This window comes from Manis javanica, chromosome 12 (genome assembly GCF_040802235.1).
Source record: "Manis javanica isolate MJ-LG chromosome 12, MJ_LKY, whole genome shotgun sequence".
NCBI classification, from domain to species: domain Eukaryota; kingdom Metazoa; phylum Chordata; class Mammalia; order Pholidota; family Manidae; genus Manis; species Manis javanica.
The window spans coordinates 42,467,825-42,491,572 of record NC_133167.1 but is presented as its reverse complement, the minus strand read 5'-3'; the positions used below and the strand labels follow the sequence as shown (position 1 = coordinate 42,491,572).

General features: G+C 37.3%; 1 protein-coding gene and 1 pseudogene across 1 annotated transcript in view; one reads left to right on the top strand and one right to left on the bottom strand.

Annotated features, from left to right (window-relative positions):
- Window positions 1-14,277: 14,277 nt before the first annotated feature.
- LOC108397118 (large ribosomal subunit protein eL33 pseudogene) lies at window positions 14,278-14,617 on the bottom strand (annotated as a pseudogene).
- Window positions 14,618-19,692: 5,075 nt separating this feature from the next.
- COL3A1 (collagen type III alpha 1 chain) overlaps window positions 19,693-23,748 on the top strand; it is a 37,890-nt gene continuing 33,834 nt past the window's right edge. The window contains exon 1 of the mRNA XM_017660383.3: window positions 19,693-19,900. Coding sequence (XP_017515872.2) covers window positions 19,816-19,900 — 85 coding nt within the window. The 5' untranslated portion in view covers window positions 19,693-19,815. The remainder of the gene's footprint in view (window positions 19,901-23,748) is intronic.

Below are 23,748 nucleotides of genomic sequence, written 5' to 3'. Positions count from 1 at the left end.
TCAGGCCAGATTTCAACAAACTATTATACCTCTCTTATCATGCCTGCCCCAGTAGAGTTATATGGTCATTGAAATTTATACTTTATTCCTAAGTGCTGCACCCATTCTTGTAACACATTCCCAGTGAAGTGGGTGCCTTGATTACTCTCCATCACCTGTGGCCAGCCATAAGCTGCAAAAAGACACTCTAGGCCCCTCTTGGTGGCGTGCTGATATGCATGCTGTGCAGGAAAAGCAACAAACAAGCCAGTAGCTATGGCCACACAAGTCATGGCATACCGATATCCTTCTGATACGGCCAGAGGCCCAATATAGTCTGTCTGCCACCTGACAAGGTATATAGGCCCCTTTACTATTGTTCCATGTTGCTGAGGGACTTGGTGTTAAGTCCCTCTTAGAGCACACAAGGCACTCTTTCCAGGCCCTGCTGACTTCTTCAAAGGTCAACAGCAAGCCCCACCAGTGCATTGTCTTTAGCCTTATGTGCAAAAAACAGTGATGTAATCATTGGGCTACATCAGAGGCAGACTTTCCTTCTAGCCAATGTGCCTGGGCTAATGTGTCTGCTCGTCATTCCCTGGGGATGCCAAAGGCAAATGGCCAGTCACATGATATACAGTAACAGTCTTAGTCTGACCAGAGGCCCATAGGTCTTGCCACAACTCTTGCCCCCAAAGGGGCTTGTGACCAACCATCCAGTTGGCATGGTATCATGTCAATAGCCACAGGGTCAAGCCCCAATTGATGGCCCAGCTGTCAGTGAAAACTACAGGGGAGGGCTCCTGGGTGCTCATGAGCCATACTTTCCACAACTTAGCCCATTGGCTGCTCTTCCCTTCTGTGTCCTCCATCCATATTGTCTCAGTCTTAGGGTAGAAAACTACAGGCCTCCACTTTGGGGGCTGCCCACAACTGGAGCCATCTGTATATGAAGCATCTTCAGGTAAAAGGGCTTTTCCCTCCTAATAAGAACTGTCAGCTACCAATGGCTCAAAAGCAATTCCTGCTTTCCACTATATATGTCACTGACCCCAAAAAGCACTGGAGTTCTCCACTTAAGGGGCTAGTGGAGAGGGTGCTACTCTTCTGTAAGTATGCACTCCATTTCTCCAGTGTAGGTGCCTCTGTCATGCCACCATGGCCTTTAGGTCCAGTCTTGCATCCACCCAGCAATGGGATAGGTGGTTATTTCCTTGGTTCGAGCTATTCTAGTGATGGGAAACTTATCCTGCAAGGCATGGTACATGGCAGACAGTTACTTCTCTGTCAAGGTGTACCGGACCTCTGTCCCTTTCCATAGTTGTGACAAGAATCCAATAGGTTGGTGTTTCCATTCAAGCCGCTGCCTAAGACCTCATCTATAACAGTCTTTGGTTACATGAACATCTAGCTCACAGGGCCTTGATGAGTCCATTACACTCAAGGACTGTACAGCCTTGACTACTCACTTAGCAGCAGTAAAAGCAGCTGCACATGTCTCATCCCAGTCCCACCTGATGCTCTTTCATACCAACAATATAAGGGCTTCAGAATTTGTGCAAAGTGCAGGATAAACACTCTCCAGTAGCATAAAAGACCCAAAAACTTTTGTAATACTGCCACAGTGGTAAGGGTAAGGAAAACCTGGACCTTGTCTGTGACTGCTTCTGGGGTAACTTTAGTTTTACCCAACCAGACAACCCCCAAGAACTTTACAGACAAACCAGGTGCCTGTGCCTTGGTACTGCTCACAGCCCATCCTTTCTCCTGTAGGTGTTGCTTTAGTCTAGGAACTTCCCCTTCTAAATCTGCAAGAGAATCAGATGTGAGCATGATATCATCAATGTAGTGATACATTCACACTGTTACTGGTTTCTTCCATGGGGCCAAGTCCTGGACTACAAGTCCATGACAAATGGTGGGACTGTGGAAGTGTCCCGGTGGAAGGAGAATGTCCACTGCTGGCCTTCCCATGTGAAGGCAAACTGTTCCTGACTTTCCTATGCTACGTCAATAGAGAAAAAAGCATCAGCAAGGCCCACAACATAATGATACATCCCTAGTTCATTGTCGATAAGGGCTGCTAAAAGAAAGGACAGCAGCATGCAAAGGGGGTGACACTTTATTCAATTCCCTGTAATTCATGGTCATATGCTAAGAGCCATCTGGCTTTTTCACTGGCTATACTGGTGAATTAAAAGGACTATGGGTGGGCTTTATGATGCCTACATTCTCCAACTCCTGTAGAGTTTATCCAATTTCCTTGTGCCCCCCAGGCAATTTATACTGCTTAGTATTTGTCACCCACCGAGGTACAGGCAGAGCTACAGGTGGGTGCTTAGCATGTCTCCTCATTACTGCCTTTACCACACTTACCCTCAGTCTAAACTCACCTGCAGTGGTCTGTAACCACAGGCCCTACAGGATATCTACCCCCATAATATATTCAGGGATGGGAGAAATGTACACAGTATACTCCTTTAGAGTAAACACCTTATCCCCAATGGGATCTGTTATTTTTTTTCACTCTAACTGCCTTCCCCCCCACAGCCATCTACCACAGCAGGGGTCTCAGGGTTGCCATGAATCAGAGAACACTTAGCTCCTGTGTCCACCAGCGCCAGGACATGTTGTATATTCACAGGGGACCAATGAATTGCTAATTCTACATGTGGCCTCTGGTCCCCACCACATCCACCAAGGTGGGGAGTTTGACCCCACTTCAATCAAACTGCATTGCCCAATCACTGTCCTGTGGGCTGAAGGACCAGGCAGAGACTGAGTACTGTTCCCAGGAAGTCTTGCAGGGACACAGGTCGGAAATGGGGATTTGCCTCCAGCTTCCATGACCTGGGCTTGAGCAATTGGAACTGCTGCTCTGGCTTTAATGGATGCCACACTTCTAACAATATCCTATTGGGCTGCCTATCAAGTTTTTTTGCTACCCTTGCCTTTATCAAATCAACCCACATCTGGGTCCTCAGGACCTTCACAGGGCCCTTTACACCTTTTCTTTCAGTCACAGTCTGTAATTCCTTCCATGCTTTTATTGTTTCAACCTCTCCCAGATCTGCTAAGGTATGAGTAGCCGCACTTTTGGAGTACCTTATGTGGGAGGCAAAAATAGTCACTAGGAACCCAAAGACAGATGGGGGAGCTATATAAAGCATCAGATTTCTCATTTCTGTGGTGAACAACTCCTCATTTGGGCCCTGGGGATCTATATTATAGATGATATTTTTCATGCTTAGTTTCTGAAACACCTGCTGGAGCTCTTCATATGTTTTCCAGCTAGTGAGTAAATATGGTAAATCACCCTGATTAGGCCAAACTGCCCTGATGGCTCCTGTCAGCCAATCCAGAAGTGCCCAGTTCTCTAAGATGTGACAGGCACTTTGCAACCCTTGCTGGAGGGAAAGGTGAGACATCAGGGAAGCTGGTCTACCCATTTCAGAACCGGACATAACAATGTTTTCCACCCCCATGCAAAAGCCATGTAGGCAGAGGTTCTGACAGCTTCTGCCAAAACCTGATGCTCATGTCCATCAGCTCATCCTGGGTCTAGGGTAGTGGTTGTTGGGTTTCCACTTTCTTAATTACAACTGGGCAGGCCTTTAATACAGGAAAGGCTGTTGCCTCAGGCATTGAACTTGGCAACAGATGGGAACTTTGCTACACCCCCTCATCCCTCCCTGACATCTCTACCATGTGTGGGGCTGAAGGCACCTCTCTTCCCTCCCCCTCCCCCATGGCCTCCGGCAACGTGGATTCTCCTGGTGTCTGCTCCCTTGCTGCTGCTACCATGCCTTCTAGGAGTGCGATCTGTCTTCTCAATAACTTCTCTCTCTCTCTCTCTCTCTCTTAAGGGCATCCTAAAGGTCATTGCCCAGCTCCTCCTAGCAATTCTGAAGTGGGTCCCTCTCCTGCTGAAGTCTCTCTTCGATAACCTCTCCTCAATAACCTTCTTTCTCTCCTCGATAACCCTTTCCACTATCTTGAGGAAAAGGTATCTCATAATCCTGGCTGTTACATGACCACTCAGGGCCTCTAAGTAGTCTTCTATCTCACGGAGGGCTAATTCCACCGCTTCCAGTGTCTCCATCCTTCCCCTACCGGGGAAGGCTCTACCCCTCTAGGAGGTGCTTTACCCTAGACCAATTCACCACTAGGGGCTCCCCAATTAGAAGCCCCACAAATAGGGGGCTCCCAAGTGCAATCACTTGGGCCTCCCCACCATCCATGGAGGGGGTTCTGAGCATCTCCCCACCATCTCTAGAGAAAGCCCACCCATGGCTCACACCTATGTAGACAGATTTTGGGTTCAGAGGTCCCTCCCACTACCTTCAGTTGTAACTCTGGGGAAATATCAGGGCAAAATACCTTTGAAACCAAAATCAGTCAAAGGGATAAATAAAGTGGGAGATACCCATTTATTGCTTATAAGCAGTCATCCATTTCTGCTTTTCCATTTCTCTCATGACCCAGCTTCAGAAAAAGAGACCCCACCAAACCTCTCCAGTGCAGATAAGCCCTCACTTGCCTTGTAATCACCTATTGATATGGAGATACTCTACTTCTCATCACCCTTTGGAAACACCTATTGATACGGAGATGAACTAAGGCCAGGAGAGAGATCCTGGAAATAAAGTGGGAGAAAGTCATTTATTGCCTACAAGCAGATGTCCACTTCTTCTCACCCATGTCTCTCATGACCTGGCTGCAAAAAGTGACCTCACCAAATCTCTCTGGTCCAGATATGCCCTCACTCCCCCTTGTAATCACCTATTGATATGGAAATGAACTAAGGCCAGGGGAGAGATTCTGGAAATATTGTAATTTTAGACCCACAAAGAAAAAGCAGAGGCCTAGTAAAGGTGTGAGATTTTAAATGACATAGTTAAAAAAGTAGTCCCTGGGGTGATATTTGAGCAAAGATCTGCAGAAAATGAGGGAGCGAACCATTCAGATATTGGGAAAGAGATCCAGGTAGATGGACCAGCAACGGCAAAACCCTGAGACAGGAGTATCCCCACGTGCACATCAGTGTATGTTGGAGGTTAAAGCAATAGGATACAAAAGAAGACTTTTAAAGAGAGAGAATAGAAGGAAAGGAGAAGGAATCTTAGAATAAAGGAAACCTAGATTACTTGAAAAATAGACATTTAGATAGAACTCTTTCTCAAATGTATTACAAAGTTCTCTAACTCCTTTAATAGAATATAACATCTGTCTCTTAATGATATGCATTATTGATTATGCTATGGAACAAGGCTTGCTCGGGGTCTAATGGCTTTTGTAGACATATTTGCTCCAATTTTGAATGTTTTAAGGATACTGGCATTATGATCTAGAAATAAGAAAGAAAAACAATCTGCCATTTAGATATCTTCTATCTATCCTCTTTCGGATTTCATTTCATAAGAAAGCTATTAGGAAGCACAGCCTGAGTGCAACTCTGTTTCTTATCAAGGAGAGGGAAGAGGTATTATGAAAGTTCTTTGGTTTACAAAATCATTGCCCGATTCACATTTATAAGACATTCTGGATGGCTGAGAAGGTTAGAAATGGGACCATGTTCATGCTCTTCCAGACAGTGTAGAGGAGCAAGAATAGTAGCAAGATCATCATAAAACAGGCCAAGGTTGGAATCTTGATGTAACTGAATGAACCTCTTTCTGTGAGATAGGTAGAAAATATGAATTACACTTTTGACATCACTTCCTGTGGAAAACCTATCTTGAACCCTACAGACTGGATCACATGCCCTTCACGTGTTCTGATATTACCTGTATCAGAGCATTTATCACTCTGAGTTGAAATTGCTTCTTGTCTCCCTCCAGACAAGACTGTAAACTCATTAAAGACATGGATCAGGTCTGTTTCATCACTAGGCCCTGTACACAGCATAAAGCTTAGCAGATAATAGGCATTCAATAGACATATGTTTAATTCATGAATAAGGGCATAGGTCAATTCAGCGCCATATTTTCCTGCTGGGATCAACTCAAACTACCAAGTTTTTTTCCCAATCAACTACTACTATGCAGCCATATTTCTCTTCCCCATATTCTTCTGCAATGCACAAGATTTTACATTTATCCACACTTTTGCATCTATCTCTTACACAACTTTATTATGTGGGTATCAGTCCACCATCACTATTCTGGAATTTTTATTTTAATCCTAATGCTGTTACATAACATCACCAACAATTTGATAATAATTTATGACATGTTTATTAGTCATTATTTTAGAGGATAATTAATTAATTAAACTGATTTCACACTACTTATTTCACTATCATTCCTCCCCAACCCTCACAAAAGCTCTTGACCTGAGACACTGCCAAAATTCACTGATATGAACTCTGCAGTATCAGGAAGGAAATGGAGCATTTCTACCTAGCCCAATGTATAGAATTGTCCAATTCCAAAGTAATAACTTTGAGATTTATGTCCTATCATTTTTAAGCACATTCACTCTTCTTTACAACAAAGAAGGGTTACATTGTTGTCAGCACTTTCCTAAGCCAGAATGAAGTATTTGATTAGAAATGCTAGAAGAATGCAGCATGTAAAACCTTGAGCCTTCTATAGGACAATATGAATCAGACTCAATTGCTGTAACAGAAAAATAAAACAATGTGACAGCCAGGTGAAGATTATGCCTGCCATAACTCAACAAAGCAATCATGAATAAACTAACTACCCACCCATGGATGATGGATATTAAGAGTCCCAGTATTCATTAAGAAGTCAGCACTACTTTTAAAAGTTCTATACCTTTGATGTGAATTTCTCTGATCTCTTGATATAGAAACATTATGGTTAAAATAAAGGTAAGCATCTTTCTTTCCTTTTCTTGGTTTATTTCCCTAAACTGTATACAGTACAGAAAAGGAAGATGTCCCCTACCATCAGTGGTAGTTTCTAAGCTTATTGCCTCATTCTGAAGCATTTCATTCAAAATTGAAACATCAATCACTTTACTCCAACTGAAAACAAAAATGAACTCAAGCGTAATAAAATAAATAACAATAAAGAATTAGAGTATGTACAATCCTCTCTTTTAAAGTGCAAAAAATTCTAACATGACCTTTAAATTAATAACACCCACTTATCAGCTCCAAGAAAGCTTAAATCACTTAACAGCTGAGAAAACATTTCATGTCTAATTTAAAAACACACACACAAAAAAAACCACATTTGACTCTCTTTCTGTATGTTTTACAATAATTTGCTAAAGGAAAAACATTGATACTCTGTTAAATCCAGAGAACAGATGCATCTATTTCATGGGAACTGCTTGGAAAACAGAAACTTGTCAATAAATATACAACATAGTACAGGAAGGATAAGCAAATTTAGGTAAACAACTGAAACTTCTTTTAAAGTAGGGGAAAACAGTGTACCATATGATAATTATAGAAAATGTTGGAAGTTTAAACTTGAGTAAATTTTCACCAAATTGTGTAACCTTATCACTTCATAAATGAATTTATGCCTAGAGTGGCCAAATGATTTGTTCAGTATTAACTAGACTATAATCTCTTTAAGACTGAGTATTGTACATTACTTTTGTGTTTAAACTCTAATAAACTTAGTGCAGTGCCTTGCACACAATAGGTATTTGAATAGCATAATTAATTTTTGAACAGAAACTGTTGGACCATCAGTTAGATACCACTCTGCATCTGGAAGTATTTACATGAATGGTTGGAAAGTAATTTGGAGGCAAACATGTAGAAAGTGGATAATGTCCTTGAAAATCCAAATCTGTAATGTGAGAGGAAATGGCATATCTATCAAGTGAATAAAGAAAAAGAAAGAGACAGAAAATAGGAAGGAAGGAAGGAAGGAAAGAAGGAGGGGAGGGAGGGAGGGAGGGAGGGAGCGAGGAAGGAAGAACTGGAATTTGGTTAGCTGCTTTAATTTATTTAGCTGTTAACAATTCCTCAGTATCTCTTAGTTTATCTGTTCTTCATGTTCTTCAACTGCTTCTTGCACTGAATAACATAAACATCAAAATAAAAATGTTTGAAGGAAAATTTTCTTTGAAGAAACTAAAAAATAATCAAGCACTTTCTTGAAAAAACAATAAAGAAAAGGCCAAACTAAAGAAATGTTGAAGAGTCTAGGGAATGGTTGTAAAGAAAAACCTATGATCCTTTTGGAAATATTTGACTAAGTACATCATTTTGGGATACCTCCCCACCACAAATGTATTTTGTTGGAAACTGTTCATTTCTACACTGTCAGGATGGGATCATTCTGTAGTTTACAACGTGGACAGGCCCTGGGGGCAGGGAAAGCCTAATTTTTCACTTTCTGGTTTTGCTTGGTTAATCCCAGTTTAATACTCACTACAATAAAACTTGGATTGTCTTAACATTGTCTGAATGAAAAAAGTATTGAATATATAATTTAGGAGAAAGATGAGAGTGTACTCACAGACGGCTCATCATACAAACCTCCACATTCCAAGGTACAAGGTCTCAGTTCAAGACTCTTCCATTAGCATCTAAATTCCACAGAGTACAAATTTTTTCTTTCTTTTCTATTCTCTTTTTTTTACCAACACAACAGAAAGAATACATGTTTGACTGTATCCTCACATTATTTTTTCAAAAACACCTTTGGATCTTTTCTGTGGGATTATTTTTTAAATCATTTAATAAGACACTGATGTTTTATTTTTTGATGCAATGTCACTTAATTTGTTTAATCCTGTCTCTTCACCAGAAATAGTAGCAAATTGTTTTAGGTAGTTTAAAAAAAATCAAGCCTATCTTTAATGGAATTACTAATGGAAATATTCAAAATAGTATATTACACATAGGTAATTGGGAAAAAAATCTGAACTAAATATACTTACCCCAAATTTTTCATTGAAGAGGAAAACATTTATTTGAACATAGCATATCCAATTTGTTAAAAAAATTAGGGCTACTAAATTCAGTGTGATATATGGGGATTAAAAGAGTGGGTTCCAGAGGCAGAGACAGGATTGCGGCATGAGTAGAGCAGCAGAACTCTCCTCCCAAAATCACATGGAATTATGAAAATATAATAAAGACAACTCTTCCTAAAATAGAGACCAGAGGACATAGGACAACATCCAGACCACATCCACACCTGCGAGAACCCAGCTCATCATAAAGGGGGAGGAAGGCCACAAACCAACAAGAAGGAAAGCTCTTCCAGCTGTCACTCGTACCAGCTCTGCAAACTATCTCTATCACCATGAAAAGGCAAAACTACAGGCAGACAAAGATCACAGAGACAACACCTGAGAAGGAGACAGACCTAATCAGCCCTCCTGAAAAAGAATTCAAAATAAAAATCATGAACATGCTGACAGAGATGCAGAGAAAAATGCAAGAGCAATGGGATGAGATACAGAGAAAAATGCAAGAGCAATGGGATGAAGTCTGGAGGGAGATCACAGATGTCAGGAAGAAGATCATAGAAGTGAAACAATCCCTGGAAGGATTTATAAGCAGAATGGATAAGATGCAAGAGGCCATTGAAGGAATAGAAACCAGAGAACAGGAATATATAGAAGCTGACATAGAGAGAGATAAAAGGATCTCCAGGAATGAAACAACACTAACAGAACTATGTGACCAATCCAAAAGGATTGTACATTGAGCATTGACCCCCCTATACTGAATTTTATTGTTGTTAACAACCATTTGATCAATAAACATGAGAGATGCCCTCTCAAAAAAAAAAAAAGTGTCTGACAAAATCCAACACCCTTGTAGGATAAAAACTCCCACAAACTAGGAATTTAAGAGAATTGCCATGGACATGGTAAAGACTATTTATGAAAACCCACCCAACCAACATCTGAATGGTAAAAGACTGAAGACCTTCCCCCTAGATCAGGAACAAGACAAGGATCCCCACTTTAGTCCCCTCTTTTTCAGCACAGTCCTGGATGGAAGTGGAAATCCTAGCCAGAGCAATTAGGCAAGAAATATAAATAAAAGACATTCAAACTGGAAAGGAACAAATAAAACTATTCACAGATGGCCCGGTCTTATATACAAAAAACCCTACAGAAGCCACAGGTTGCAGGGCACAAGCTCACAGAAAAAGGTCGGTGGTAGCTGTGTACATCTGCAACACTCAGAGGACGGAATTTAAGAACACAGGCTTTTTTTGCAGAAATGGAAAAGCTGATTCTAAAATTCATAAGGCATTGTAAGGAGTTCTGAAAACCTAAAATGATCTTGAAAAAAAGAACAAAATAGTAGTGATTGTTGCACAAAATAAATGAATGTACTTAATGCGCATCAACTGTATGCTTTAAGATGGTAAAATGGTGTATTTTATGTGTATTCTACTACAATAAAAAATTATGATTATATACAGAAAAAAAATAAATTAAAAAAAAACAACAAAGAATGGGTCCCAGCGCAAGGCCTCCCAGTTTGAATCTTGCTCTATGTCCACACATCATGTGATTTTTGGTAGGTCATTTCACTCTTTAGTAAAATACACATAAAAGTAGCACTTGTTCATAGGGTTGTGGTGAAAATTAAATGAAATATATATAGCATATCCTTATACAGTATATTTTAAATATATTTAGTAAATATAAAATTATATATATCTATATATGTAAAACTTAGAATAGGGATGGCACATAGTAAGTAGTACATAAGAATTACTATTACGACTATTGCTATTTTTAAGAAAGTCTTTGTTTTTGGTTTTGAATATGGATAATCATCCACCACTATTTTTCTATGACAATAACATATGTCACACTATTAGAATCAAAATAGGCAAACCCACTTCATAATTCATTCATTAAACAGATATTTATTGAGTACCTTATGTGCCAGAAGCTGTATTAGGCATTAGATATTTAATATTTTTCTGGTTTTATTTAGAGATATTCAAAGCTCTCTAACACTTTTTAGGGGTAACTGCCTGTATGGTACAGTCAAAAACAATTTCAAGGACTGTTTTAACTGTGGGAGGTCCTATTCCTCACTTAACCCTATACCTTGCCTTTATGCAAACTAACATTTACAGGCCAAGCTTTTTCTTACAAGCTTTAAAAAATATCTCTTGGATAGTGATCCAAAATAAACAGTTCAAATAAGATATGCTTTGGGAAAATGTTAATAAACTTGCCCCTGGCAAATTATTTGAGTTTCCTTGTATTTTTTTCACTTGGCAGGGATTTTATTTGGGGTTTTAAAAAAAAAGAAATTAGGAAAATTAACATAAAACTTTACAGATAGATACTTTTATTCTAAAAGTGACAATTTTCCTACAAAACCACTATTCAAGATTAAGAATTAAGAGTGCTTTATGTAAATTATATAAATTAGATTTGAAAGATAATGAAATCACCAGAAAGCTTAAAATCATTGCTATTGGACTTGATTCTCAGCATCTCATCAATCAACAGGTCCTTACAAGTTTTTTGAGACTGACCACCACGGCAGGTACAACCCTTTCCCCATGAAGCTTACAGTCTTGCAGGAAATGTAAAATAATTAGGAGGAATCAAGTAAATTACCAAACAAATAATAACTACCAGAAAATACATTAAGCACTTCAGGAATGTGATCCATATTATGGCATTCAATATGACCCATACTTTGGCATTTTTTTTTCAATATTCTAAAATCCTGTGTCTTAGGTTTACCCCCAGACTCTTGCTGCCCATTTCCCCTGTTTAAAGCTGTTGGGAAGAGAAAATGAAGCAAAGAAGAAAACTGACACTATGAGTACACACAAGCCCCAAAGGTGGCTATTGTAATTGCTATTGTTTCCTCTAGTTCACTTGTGACCCATTCTCATTAACAAGTAGGGAGTATTTTGCTCACTAGTATAGTCATTAATAATTTGGTGAAATTCCAAAATCCACAAACCGTAGAAATTTTCCTGGATCCCCTGCTTGGAGAAACACTGTAAGCAACTTACAGCACACTAAATCAGAAAGGTTGGCCCAGAAAACCATTTATGTAATTTCTCTGCTTTTATTTTGAGGAATCTTCCTAAAGAAGTATCTAGAGAATCAGATGTAATTTTGAGCAGGGTATGGTAACATGGCTTCAACAGTGATTTTACTTTTTTTGTAATTTTTCACTCAACATCATTCTTTCCAGTGATGTGTCATGCTGGCCCAGTTGACTGTCTGGCCATATGTGCTCTGGTGTTTGATACAGCAAAAAGCAGACATAAAAATTACCTTCCTCAACCTGATGATAATTTCAGTGAAATCTCCCCAGATGCATCCTCTCTCCTTTTTCCCCTACTAAATCTATATGATTTCAGAATCCATATCTTGATTATACTTTTAATAGAAAATAGTAAATCTTTGCTATTTTAAAGTAATTCAAGACCCTTGTTTTAGCTATAAATTTCTTCTTAGTTAGTCATCATAACTAATAACTAACGAACATAATTATTTTTTCTTCCTTGCCCCACCATAGAAGTGTGTTGCTTACACCCCTTCAAGTTGGGAGATGGGGAAGGTCAGGGAATTTTCACACAATCCTACCCACTTTGATCACATACTGCCTCCAGCTACTAACCTTTAGAGACGATGGCCTCCCACTGCCAGTCACACCCTAACAGAAATTTTAGGAGTGACTCTTTCAGCTCCCTCCAGGCAACAATTGAGAATGATACAACCCTGATCCTGAATCTAGGTCAGTGAGGCTGCCTACCTTGAGCTAACTTTGGTCCTCACAACCAAATGTCAGATTCCAATTTGGCATACCAGGGACTACAGTTACTTGACATATTCCTTGGACTACCAAACCAGGCAGACTGAAGTTTCCATACTTCTCCAGGGAATTTAAACCATTAAACCAATGCAAAATAAAGATTTAAACATTTGTCTTATATGATGTGCAGAGTATCTATATTTGTGGAAGGGAAGGGAAATTTCTGTATTTTGATTTGATATTTGACATTATTTTTTCCTTTTTAAAATTTCAACTGTAAGGAAATTGAGTCAAGGGAAGTAAAATAGTTCAGACAGAAAGTGTGAGAACTCCTCTTGGAAGCATTAATGTTCTCATATTCATTTATATGCACCTTTTATTTTTATCCCCAAAATAAAACAGATTAAAACAGTGATGCATTTCTAGGCCAAGTATTTGAATTTTCCTTGAAATTAACTTTTCACAGTTTTTCATTCTCTTTTACAATTCTTGGTAAATTACCTGTTTCTTCACATTTATAAATTGTTTTCCTTTCGTATTCTTTTACTTGTGATACTTGTGGTAAACAGAGAGTTTGGCTGCTTTCAATTTGTTTGGTAACCAGTGCTATTGTTTTTTGGGTTTTTTTTTCTATTTTAAAAACAAATTCATAACATTTGGAAGTTTAAAAAATCCATTATAAATCCAAAGACTTTTTATGCTGAAAAGAGTGACCTTCCATTTTTCAGAGTAATGGAAATACTGAGGGTTATTAACTTATTGAAAGTTATGTAAGTTCTAAAGGATGCAAAGGAAATAGATTTCTTCACATGTATTTTGTTGGATTAAGTGTTTCATATTTTAATTCACATGCCACTTGATATTTTTTAATGGCCCACTAAACACAAGGACCTACAATAGCTACTATGGGGTAGAAAATGATGAATTAACCCAACTCTTGCTCTGGAGTAACTTTTGGCATAGTAAGGGAGATAAAGAACTTTAAATTAAAAGAAACTAAGAGCCATGGGAAAGAGGGAGGTTAGAAGATGAAGAGAATTATCTCAACAGGGAGGATCAGATAGATTTCCTAGATTAGGTAATCTTTCAGTTGAGTTTTAAACAGTAAGATTTGAGCATATAGAGATGAGGAAAGATCATTTCAAACAGAAAGGTAGCATAGCAGAGGCATGGAAACAAATAAATCTGTTAGGTTTTGAAAAAAGAGAGCCATTCAATTTGTTAAGTGCCTAAATCAGGATGATGTGCACATCAGAAATTATTGTAAAAGTGTGTTTAGCTTCTTAGAGGGGTGGGGTTAGGAAGTAGGAAAGGTGGCTGGAGATGAAAGAATAGAAATAAAGCAATATTAATTTACTCAGTATCATCACCCACAGATCAGCACTTTGAATAATCAAGATGGCATAATTTTTATGTGGAAACTTTCTACTTGGAGTGTTTTATTTTCATTAGTCAGATGTTTTGACTTAATCATGTCATGAAATGTATCTAACATCTGTAAAATGATGAAAGGTAGAGGCAAATTCTTAGTGTGGGTTCCTGTAACTTTTAAGAGATACCTGATTAAACACCTAATATTTTATCCATACTTTATTTACTTTTTAGTAAGCATTAATCCTTGAGAGGTATAGCATCACCCAGATACTGTGTCCAATGGCCTTAGCAGGAAGATTGTTTCAGAATTTGGCACAAACCGTGCCACTGCTGGCACTGGCATGAGTGATCTTACGCCCAGATTACTCTGGTTTTACCTGATTTGCCACCAGGAGTCACCATTTTGCTGTTTGCTTTGTAAGCATAAGAATATTTCTGGCCTAAATAGAATTTGGTGTTATCTCAGGCATAAACCTCTTCAATATTAGAAAGAGCTATGTGCTCCCCCTGTTTCTAGAGATCCCACTTCAGCCAGCAAACGGCCCTGGACCATAGCTTTCCAGACATACTTCATTTGAGAAATCGTGTTCCCAATAAGCCTTCACAGACCCCAAGATGGGGGAAAGAGAATGCTCAGTATTTTAAATACTCATTCCAACCCATTCATTCTTTTTCTGTATTTATCAATACCTATTATGTATGTATAAGAACTGTGCTTGCTGCTGTGCATGACTTTGAAGAGTGTGGTAGTAAAAAAATAAGACTGGCCTATAAGCAGAAAAAAAAACATTAATAACATACATATGAAGCATAGCTCCTGAAATGAATATTGCCACATGAAAGCCAAGACTCCTGAGGGCAATACTTGGATCCTTGTGAATAAAAGAAATTCATTTACCATAGCTCCCTTCCACCAATAATTCATTTACTATAGCTCCCTTTCGACAAGAATCTAATGTTGACATTGCTCCATAGACCAATAACATACCTAAATATAAAGCTTCTTTGAATATGATTCAATGCATAGGCAAAAATAAAGTCTTCAGACGATTGAGAATATTTTTATATGAGCAATAATGTTGACCTGCAGAGGAGTTAGTCATACAGGATAATAGTCCCGAGTTAAACATGGAAAGACCACCTTTACTTCCATCTATTTTGGAGGGAGAGGCAGATGGCTCTAAATTTCTATGTTCTAAAGAATTATTTGGATTGAAGGACCCTAAATCTACCCTCTGCCCCCTCATTTAATATCTGATAATAAAAAATATTGATAAGAATTAAAATTGGTCTCCATTTGAAGCATGCAAATCTACTAAGTTTGGCTTTGAGCTCTCCCATTCTTCTATCACAAGACTGATTTGGGCCTTCTTTTTATCTTCAGATATAATTGGCTACATTTGAAAAGCTTTGCAGCTGTGTTGGATACTGCTGAAAATTCCTAAGTATGACTCATATGATGAATTATATTTGATAGAGAGTCCCCTGGGATTTGCAGAGAAGAGGTTCAATCCTGAGAGCAATTCAGTTGACTGAAGACCCAACAGGGAACTCCTGAAGTCCTACAAGATGTTGCATCCTAGACTCTCAGTCAAAATTTATAAAGCAGTCACACAGTTCTGGGATGAGTCAGTGTGTTAGGTAATGAGATAAATTCCAATTTTCTATGAATTTTCAAATATAATTTCAATAATAATTATGATGACAAATCATCAGTGAAACATGTATATAAAGACTTCATTCAAGGGGACATAATTATAATACTTCAAAAGCTTTTATAATTCAAACATGTATCTTCAGGCAGTTGCCAGGATATTTTACTTGCTCAAATTTTTTTCAACCTTTAAAACTACATATATTTAAAAGAATATGTGTATATGTAAGTACATGTATATTTATATTTGTATATAAATATATACACAGATACACATACAAACCAACACAAAGGACTTCACCATTCAGAATAAATTAATGAGAATTTACTCAACATTTTAAAAATTATAGCTCTTCTGGTAATTACCTAAAGATTAATGATAACCCAAAAAATCAGAAGAATGTTTTTTTTAAATGACCATTCACTCCACAACTTTGTCCTTTCTCTTCTCACCATACTTTTACAATACCCCATTAGAAAAAAAAATGCAAAATTAAGTGCCTAATTTATACTCACCCAATTCCTAACTTGCATAAAAATAACATTGCCACAATCAGTGACTAATCCAAGTGGAAAACATGTGAAAAAAAATTGGAAAGTGTGCTATTTAATTCCAATTCAAGTGAGTAATTTTGAGAGTCATGTAACCTCTTTAAACTTTCTGTTCAATTCTGGGATAATTTTCAGCTGAAACATACAAGGACAGAAATGCAGAACCTAGGTTTAACAGTAAAGTCTACAAAAAGAATAAATAGGAATAGTAGAGATATTTAGTGTTTTAAAAAGAGTATGTTGTAGCACACTTCATTTTACTAAATGCCAAGGAAATGTCTTGTACAAAAGTAAAATTTGTAGGCTAAAGAAAAGTGGTTATCAGTATATTTCTATAGGACTAAAATAAGGGGGCAGTTAACTGTACCTTGGGAACCAAGAGGAAATCAAGAGTGTCTTGAAGAATTGGTCACTGGTCACTCAAATATTTGCCTATCATGTAACATGACCTATGTCATTGTATCATTCTCAGATTTACCTATTGTTAGATATGCATTCATTCAACTACAACATGACATTTAAGCATATTTCTAGCCCCATTATACCCATATTGGTATTTGTTCAAATTCTTTTAAAGGGAACACAGCTCTCCAGTGTGGTTTCATCCGTGTAAATAAATGAGCTGATCCACCTCTATAGGAACAGCCAAGTACATTTGCATTGTATTTTACAATTGTATTGTAAGTTACCAATTTTAGGCTGGGGTTCTGCTATGAATTCAGCATCTTTTAAGTGAATCTTAGGACAGATATAGTTTAAAAGGTCTTACAGTGATTGGAAAGCATATAAAAAATGTCCATAAAAGTAACGCATTTCCCTGGCTAAAAAAGACAATCACTTGTGAAGCAGTACAAGTGAGAGAGGGAGAGAGGGAGAAACTACTCTTCCATGTGTTTGTCATGGTGGAGATAACTGATATTCTTATCGCTATTGTAGAGAACACTGCTGACATTCACTGGCCTTCTGAGTTCATCACAGCTGTACTTCTGCATGTCTCCCAAGCTCCGTCTTCCTCTAACTGGAAAAGATTTGGAGTTTCGGTTGATAATCTACCACACCCTTGCCTTGCCTCATCTTTCCAGTCACTCTCTCTGCTGAAGCAGAGCCAGATTAATCAGTGTTTTAGCTGCAGCAGGTGTTTAGATTTCTGTTAAAACTCCAAATGCAATCCAGAGAGCAAAATGACATGTCTCTGTAAGCTGGTTAATATCAGTGAAGTTAGGGATGTATAGAAAAAATGTGTGCCTAGATTACTATGAGAATATCAGCTCTTGGATTGCATAAGAGGATTCACCAGTGTGTGTATTTCAGCCAGTTCTGACACCAGTTCAGATCCACACCCATCTAGACACTGTATGAGAAAACATTTTGACTAGAGAAGGAGGAATAGGATCCGGGAGACAGAATTTAAAAGGTCCTGATTTGGGGCCTCCAAACACACTCGAGGTAGTGAAGAATGCTAACTCAGAAAATTTGGAGTTTGAGATTTCTTATCTCTGGATCTTTCACTGATACTTTAAAATAACAACAATTCTTTTATGTGCAAAATATCAGCTAACTTCTCTTAAATGAATGCATCAATCATGAATTTTTCTCATGATTATAAAACACACTGGAAAATGATTTCAACAAAGAAATTCAATAAATTTCAACTTCTTTTGACCAACTAAAACAATAGTAATAAATATAGGTATATGAATTTTTCATGCAAGTGTCAGAGACACCAAGAGAAAAACAAACCATGTTTCAGAATTGGTTTGAACACAAGAGAAATTTTTTGAAGTATAGGATGAAGATGATTGGGCAACAAAGATATACAGACCAGCCTTTTCCCCAACATCTGTACTATGATCCAATGGAAAAGCTTATTTTCATGACTGTTTAATAGTTACTTTTTTTCCCCCTCAAGTAGTGACTCTCCAATCTAAAATTAGAAGATACAAAAGAGTGGTCTAACTAGTTCTCTTTTCTTGTCATCAGATGATGTCATCTACATTGGGACAGCATTATATTTTTTGTAACTGGGCCTGTAGAGAGGTGAGGGCTCCACTGTTCTTACAGAATACAAGTACAACTGAAAATATACATATAAAATGTGAATTGAGTAAAAAATTGAGTAACATTAATATGTAAAAAGAGAAAAAGATGAAAACAAGTTCAAAGAGGAAAGTTGTGAGCTGGGTTTTGGAGAATTGACTTCTGTGAATTGGTGTGAGATAGGGAAAATTTTATTTGTGTGTGTGTGTGTGTGTGTGTGTGTGTGTGTGTGTGTGTGTGTGTGTGTATATATATAAATTAAATATAAATTCAACACGGAAAAAATAAAATAAATGCAGGTGACCTTGGTTAGAATTGAAGAGCCTGTATAGAATACAGAGATGAATGAAGGAACTAGAGTGATGGTTAGCATGTAAAAAATTATTGATTACTAGAAATACCCTGAGAGTGTGGATGAGCTTATTTTTCTTGCAGACTTATCAAAGACCTACAAATGGTATTTGCCACTTTTTCAAATATGACCCAGGAATTATTCCTTAGATGCAGAAATACATTGAAAAGCTGTTAATGTGGCCTGAAAAGTATACATAATGAAAGACTAAATTTTAAAATATTTATGTTAATCCTGGAACCAATCCAGATTAAAGAGGAACTTTTTCTGATACTGTTTTGATATTCCATGTGATAAACTATTTCTCTTCCTGTTTCTTACAAAGTCAAAACATAAAAAGTCTAAATTTTTCTCTACAATAATCTGTTCCAGCTTTCACAAGCAGCATAAAAATTTGAAATCTCACCAGAAGTCACTCTTTGGTTGGTTAAAGAATTTGTAAGAAACAGAAACAGCTATAGATAAGTATCTAACTTTTAAGACGCCATTTAAACAGCTCATATAGTCTTTTGATATTTGCCTGAAAACGAACCTCTAGGTCCCAGGGTGCGTGGCTGAGTGGAAGGGACAAACAGAGGCTTTTCTTTCAGTTAATCTTTTACAGTTCCTATTAAAATTGAGTTAGGGTGGATTTTGGCAAAATCCCAATATAACAACCTTCTAGGAAGATAAGGTTTGCCAATTAACTATTACCAAGAAAGAGGCATCAATTAGTTTCTCAAAATTATGCAGTAGTTAATGTTCTAAGGGGAAACAAGAAATACATTTAATTCTTTTATTAAAATGCAAGACAGCATTTTAATACATATTCTTAACCTAAACAAATATACATTAGACTTAAATATGTAACAAACATATATAAACAGATGCACACAAGCTCCAGATGTGCTCTTCTTCTTACTTTGGGTCGTGTCTTCTATAAGGGAAAAAGACATATTAATCATTTCTTTTACTGCTAAGGGGATGGGTGCTGCTCTCATGTTTCAGAAAGGGGCTGGAAAGTGAGGGAAGCCAAACTTTTTCCTATTTAAGGCCAAAGCAAAGGAATCTCAGTGGCTGAGTTTTATGACGGGCCCGGTGCTGAAGGGCAGGGAACAACTGATGGTGCTACTTTGAACTGCTTTTCTTTTCTCTTTTTTGCACGAAGAGTCTCATGTCTGATATTTAGACATGATGAGCTTTGTGCAGAAGGGGACCTGGTTACTTCTCGCTCTGCTTCATCCCACTGTTATTTTGGCACAACAGCTCCAAGAAGGTGAGTAGGTACTGATTTCAAGAAACATTACAAGGAGGTTTTATCTTTTCTTCTCTTTACAAATAGGTATAAGGGAAATCAGTCTCCTGAAAGATAATTTCCTTAGTAAGCTCCCAACTGTGAAACGTAGAAATGGGCAGAATGGTGCTTTTTTTACATTTGCTTGGGCATAATGTTGTCATTTTTGCATTTAAAAGTTCTCTGATTAAGATAAAGATGTTCTTGTACTAACTTGTTTTCCTGTTAACGGCACTGGAAACTTTTTAAACGGCTTTTAAAAAGTGCCCCTCCTGGATTGCTAACATCTTGGAATGCTTCCCTAGGCAATCTGGAAGTTATTGGTCTCTTGTAATACTTTCATGCTCTCCTTTGTATGTTGGATTCTTTGTATGGACAGACAACAATTGAGCATTGTTCTCTCAATAAGATAGTGCATCTTCAAAAACAGCATGCATTAAGAATAGTCTAACGGAAAATATTACATATTAAATTTATAATTGTTGAAAATATTTGTATAAAACAGCAACAAGATGACATCTTCAGTGTTCTTTTAACGGATTCAAACTGTTGAAAATATTTCATTCCTATTTTTTATGTTTTAAGTACTTACATGGTTAATTAAGACATATTTTCTAATCATTTATTGTTAAGGGGCTAGTGCTTTCCTCATGTTCTACGTTTTAACTGCCTTTGTGTTAATGAAGAGAATATTTTTTAAAATATTTTCATAAGGAATGTTTAATCTTTCTGCAACCAAGGTAAAGACACTAGCACTGTTTGGCTTCAAAAAGTTTTCTAATAAGTACCAACACTGAGTTTCCCATTCTAATTTCCCCAAATCATGTTTGTCTCATTATTTATGTGAAAATATTCATTTTAATTCATATGTTTCCAAAGCCATGCAAATACTGTTGGCTAATAGAAATCTATAGTTAAATGCTGTTTTAAAATCTTAGAAGAAATCTGTACATACCAATTCCTATTTGCACATCATAAAAAAATGTTTACATTCAAATCTGTAGTTTTTGTAAACATGGTGCCTGAAAACAGTTTTTTGTTTTTAATGTAAAATATCTTTGATGTCCTCTCAGGTTGTATTTGTAAAAGTGTTGGGTGGGGGGGGGCCACCCAGTGAGACTTCTTCAGTTACAGTCAGTCCATGGGCACAAAAGAAAAGAAAGACCCCACCCATATTCCTTGTTGCTTGCATCTCCTCTCCCCCTTATTCCTCTTCTCCCTTTCCCCTCCTTATCACCACCCCTTTTGGCTACTTCAGGCCCCTTCCCCCTTCCATCCCCTCACTCGGCCCCCCCACTCCGCCTCCTTCCCAGGCAAGCCCGCCTCTCCCTTCCCCAGCTGCCTCTCCCTCCGTCACTCCCTTCCCCATCCCCGCGTGTCCTCCCTTTGCCTCCATTGATTATTTTTCTCTCCTCTCCTCTTGCCTTCTCCCGCTTTCTTTCCCTAGAACTCTCAACCTTCCTTCCTGGCTTAGTCCTCTGCCTTTTCCCTCCCCATTCCGTCCCTCTTCGAAGATGCTACAAATCCCTGCCCATAAGATACCAAATGACTACCACCACACCCCCCACCTCCATAAAGGCTTTTTTACCTTTTTTAAAGCTCTTAAGTTCTCCTGATACTCAAAAGAAAAAAATCAGAGTTCCATTTATTGGAAAGACTACATACCTTTGGTGTTTAGTTCAGAAGACTGACAAAAAGTTTGTAATTACCTGGTGATTACACTCTTTTATAAGCCTTCTGACTATTTTACTTCTCAATCCAACTTAGAAGGAGAAAAAGTGTTTAATACCTATATTATCTTTACCTCATATGAGTTCATTGTATTTTCCCTTTTCTTTGTAGCTGCAGAAAATAATAAATAGCTATGAAAGTTTGCCAATACATTTGTGTGCTTTTAGGCTCAAAAAAAGTTGGGATTTTATTCAGCTTATTATTTTTGTTTGTCAAAAAAATGTTTTAAGTATTTTAAGATAGTACATCTTATCTTACCTGAAAATTCTCTTCGTGAATTAGCTTTGGGGAGGTTACAGGAGGTGGCTGAATATACAACACACTGAGAACAATCACATATAGTTCTGGGTTATGGGTTCCTTATATATACTCTGAGAATTTCCGAGCGAAATAGCGCAACGCTAGTGAACGCTAACTTCTAGTATACTCGCACAAATTTTTTGGAGCATAAAACATGTCCTCACAGAGAATTTTGGTCTTTTTACAAGTTTCTGAAAGTTCTATTTAATTCATGCGTTTTATTCCACCAATGGAGAAACGTGGTCTGTTTTATATTTCCTGTAGTTTGTAAACACGCCAAATTCTAAGCACCAAGACTCGCCACCTAGTGGTTCACAGACTTACCATTAACTTAACCAATGTCACAGTAAATGTTACACAGTTGGATTCCATATTTTGTAATAAGTTTTAAAATAATACGTGTGTGAATTTCCTATTATTAAACATAATTGTCCTAAGAAAATAAGTACATTGCTGATAAAATATTGCCAAACACACATACTCACAAACAAACATATGGGTAAAAACATTGAAAGACTTTTTGGAAATAAGCTTGAATGTGATAGCCATTTTCAAAATCCCTCATATAATGATTCTATATATAATATATAACTATTTTCTTGAATATATGTCAAATTTCTTGTGTAGCTCTTATTTGACATAAGTATTTGAATTACCACTTACTAGATAGATAGGTAGATGGAGGCCTAGATTGGTATCGCTAAGTAATAATTCTTCATCAGGGCAGAGAGATAAACTTTATTTTAATTAAAAGTGTTCTAATGTTTGAGCTTATTTTACTACCCTGATAATTCCCCTGTAAAATCAAATTGGGCCTAAAATTGTTTTGGAATTACAAAACTGCAAATAGACTCAGAGAATCAGTTTCTTATTACAGGTTATGAGAGTCTATTTTCCATTAATGTTTAAAGAGAGAATCTGTAGCTGATCAAGTGATATTTAAGATTTCTGGTTTGTGTTGCCCCTAAAAATTAAACATACTGAACTAATGGTAAAAAAATAGCATAAAATCATTAGAAACAATTATACATGCATAATTGCTCACCTATTTCACTGTCAGTCATCTAACACAGACTCAGTGCTTTAGTTGAGATTATACAACTAGGACATGATAGAGTTAAGATTAAACCAAAATTCTGTTAAATTCTAGGTAATTAAAGGACACAAAACATACATTAAATCCAGAGTATATGAGTTTTCCTATTTTTGGGACTGTCTTTGAAAAGACCTACTAAAAGACTATATATTGCTCCAGAAAATATATGAGCAGATGCATTTCTAAGGTGAAAAAAAATGGTAGATTTTTGTTTTTTTGACACTCAACTTTCAAATGGTTAGTGTTTTTTTTAAACAAGAGGCTTACTTATGGTTTAACCAGAAATTATCTTCAGTTCTGTAATAACATAAATTCCAAGTAAATAAAGTACTGGTACAAAAGCTTGTGTTTTTAATTCATGATACCCTGCATTTCTTACCACCTCCAGAGTATTCAACATCAGGTTTAAAGGCCTATAGGTAAATAGATATTCTGATTAAAATCTGGAATTAAACATCTTACTATCATAGATGAAAAAAAAGCAAAGCCATTGGAACAGTTCTGGGAAAGAAGGGAAGACTGTGATTACATGCCTCTTAGTTAATTCAGAATCCTGGGTTGATGTCTTAATCTACAGGCTTAGTTTAAAAAATCAAGAACCATTGGCTGTGAGTTTTCTAGGAGTAGAGACTGAAAGATAGCTCCTCTGAAAAGGCCCTGTTCACACCTAGAGTCACTTGCCAGAACTTGAGTTGTCACTTAA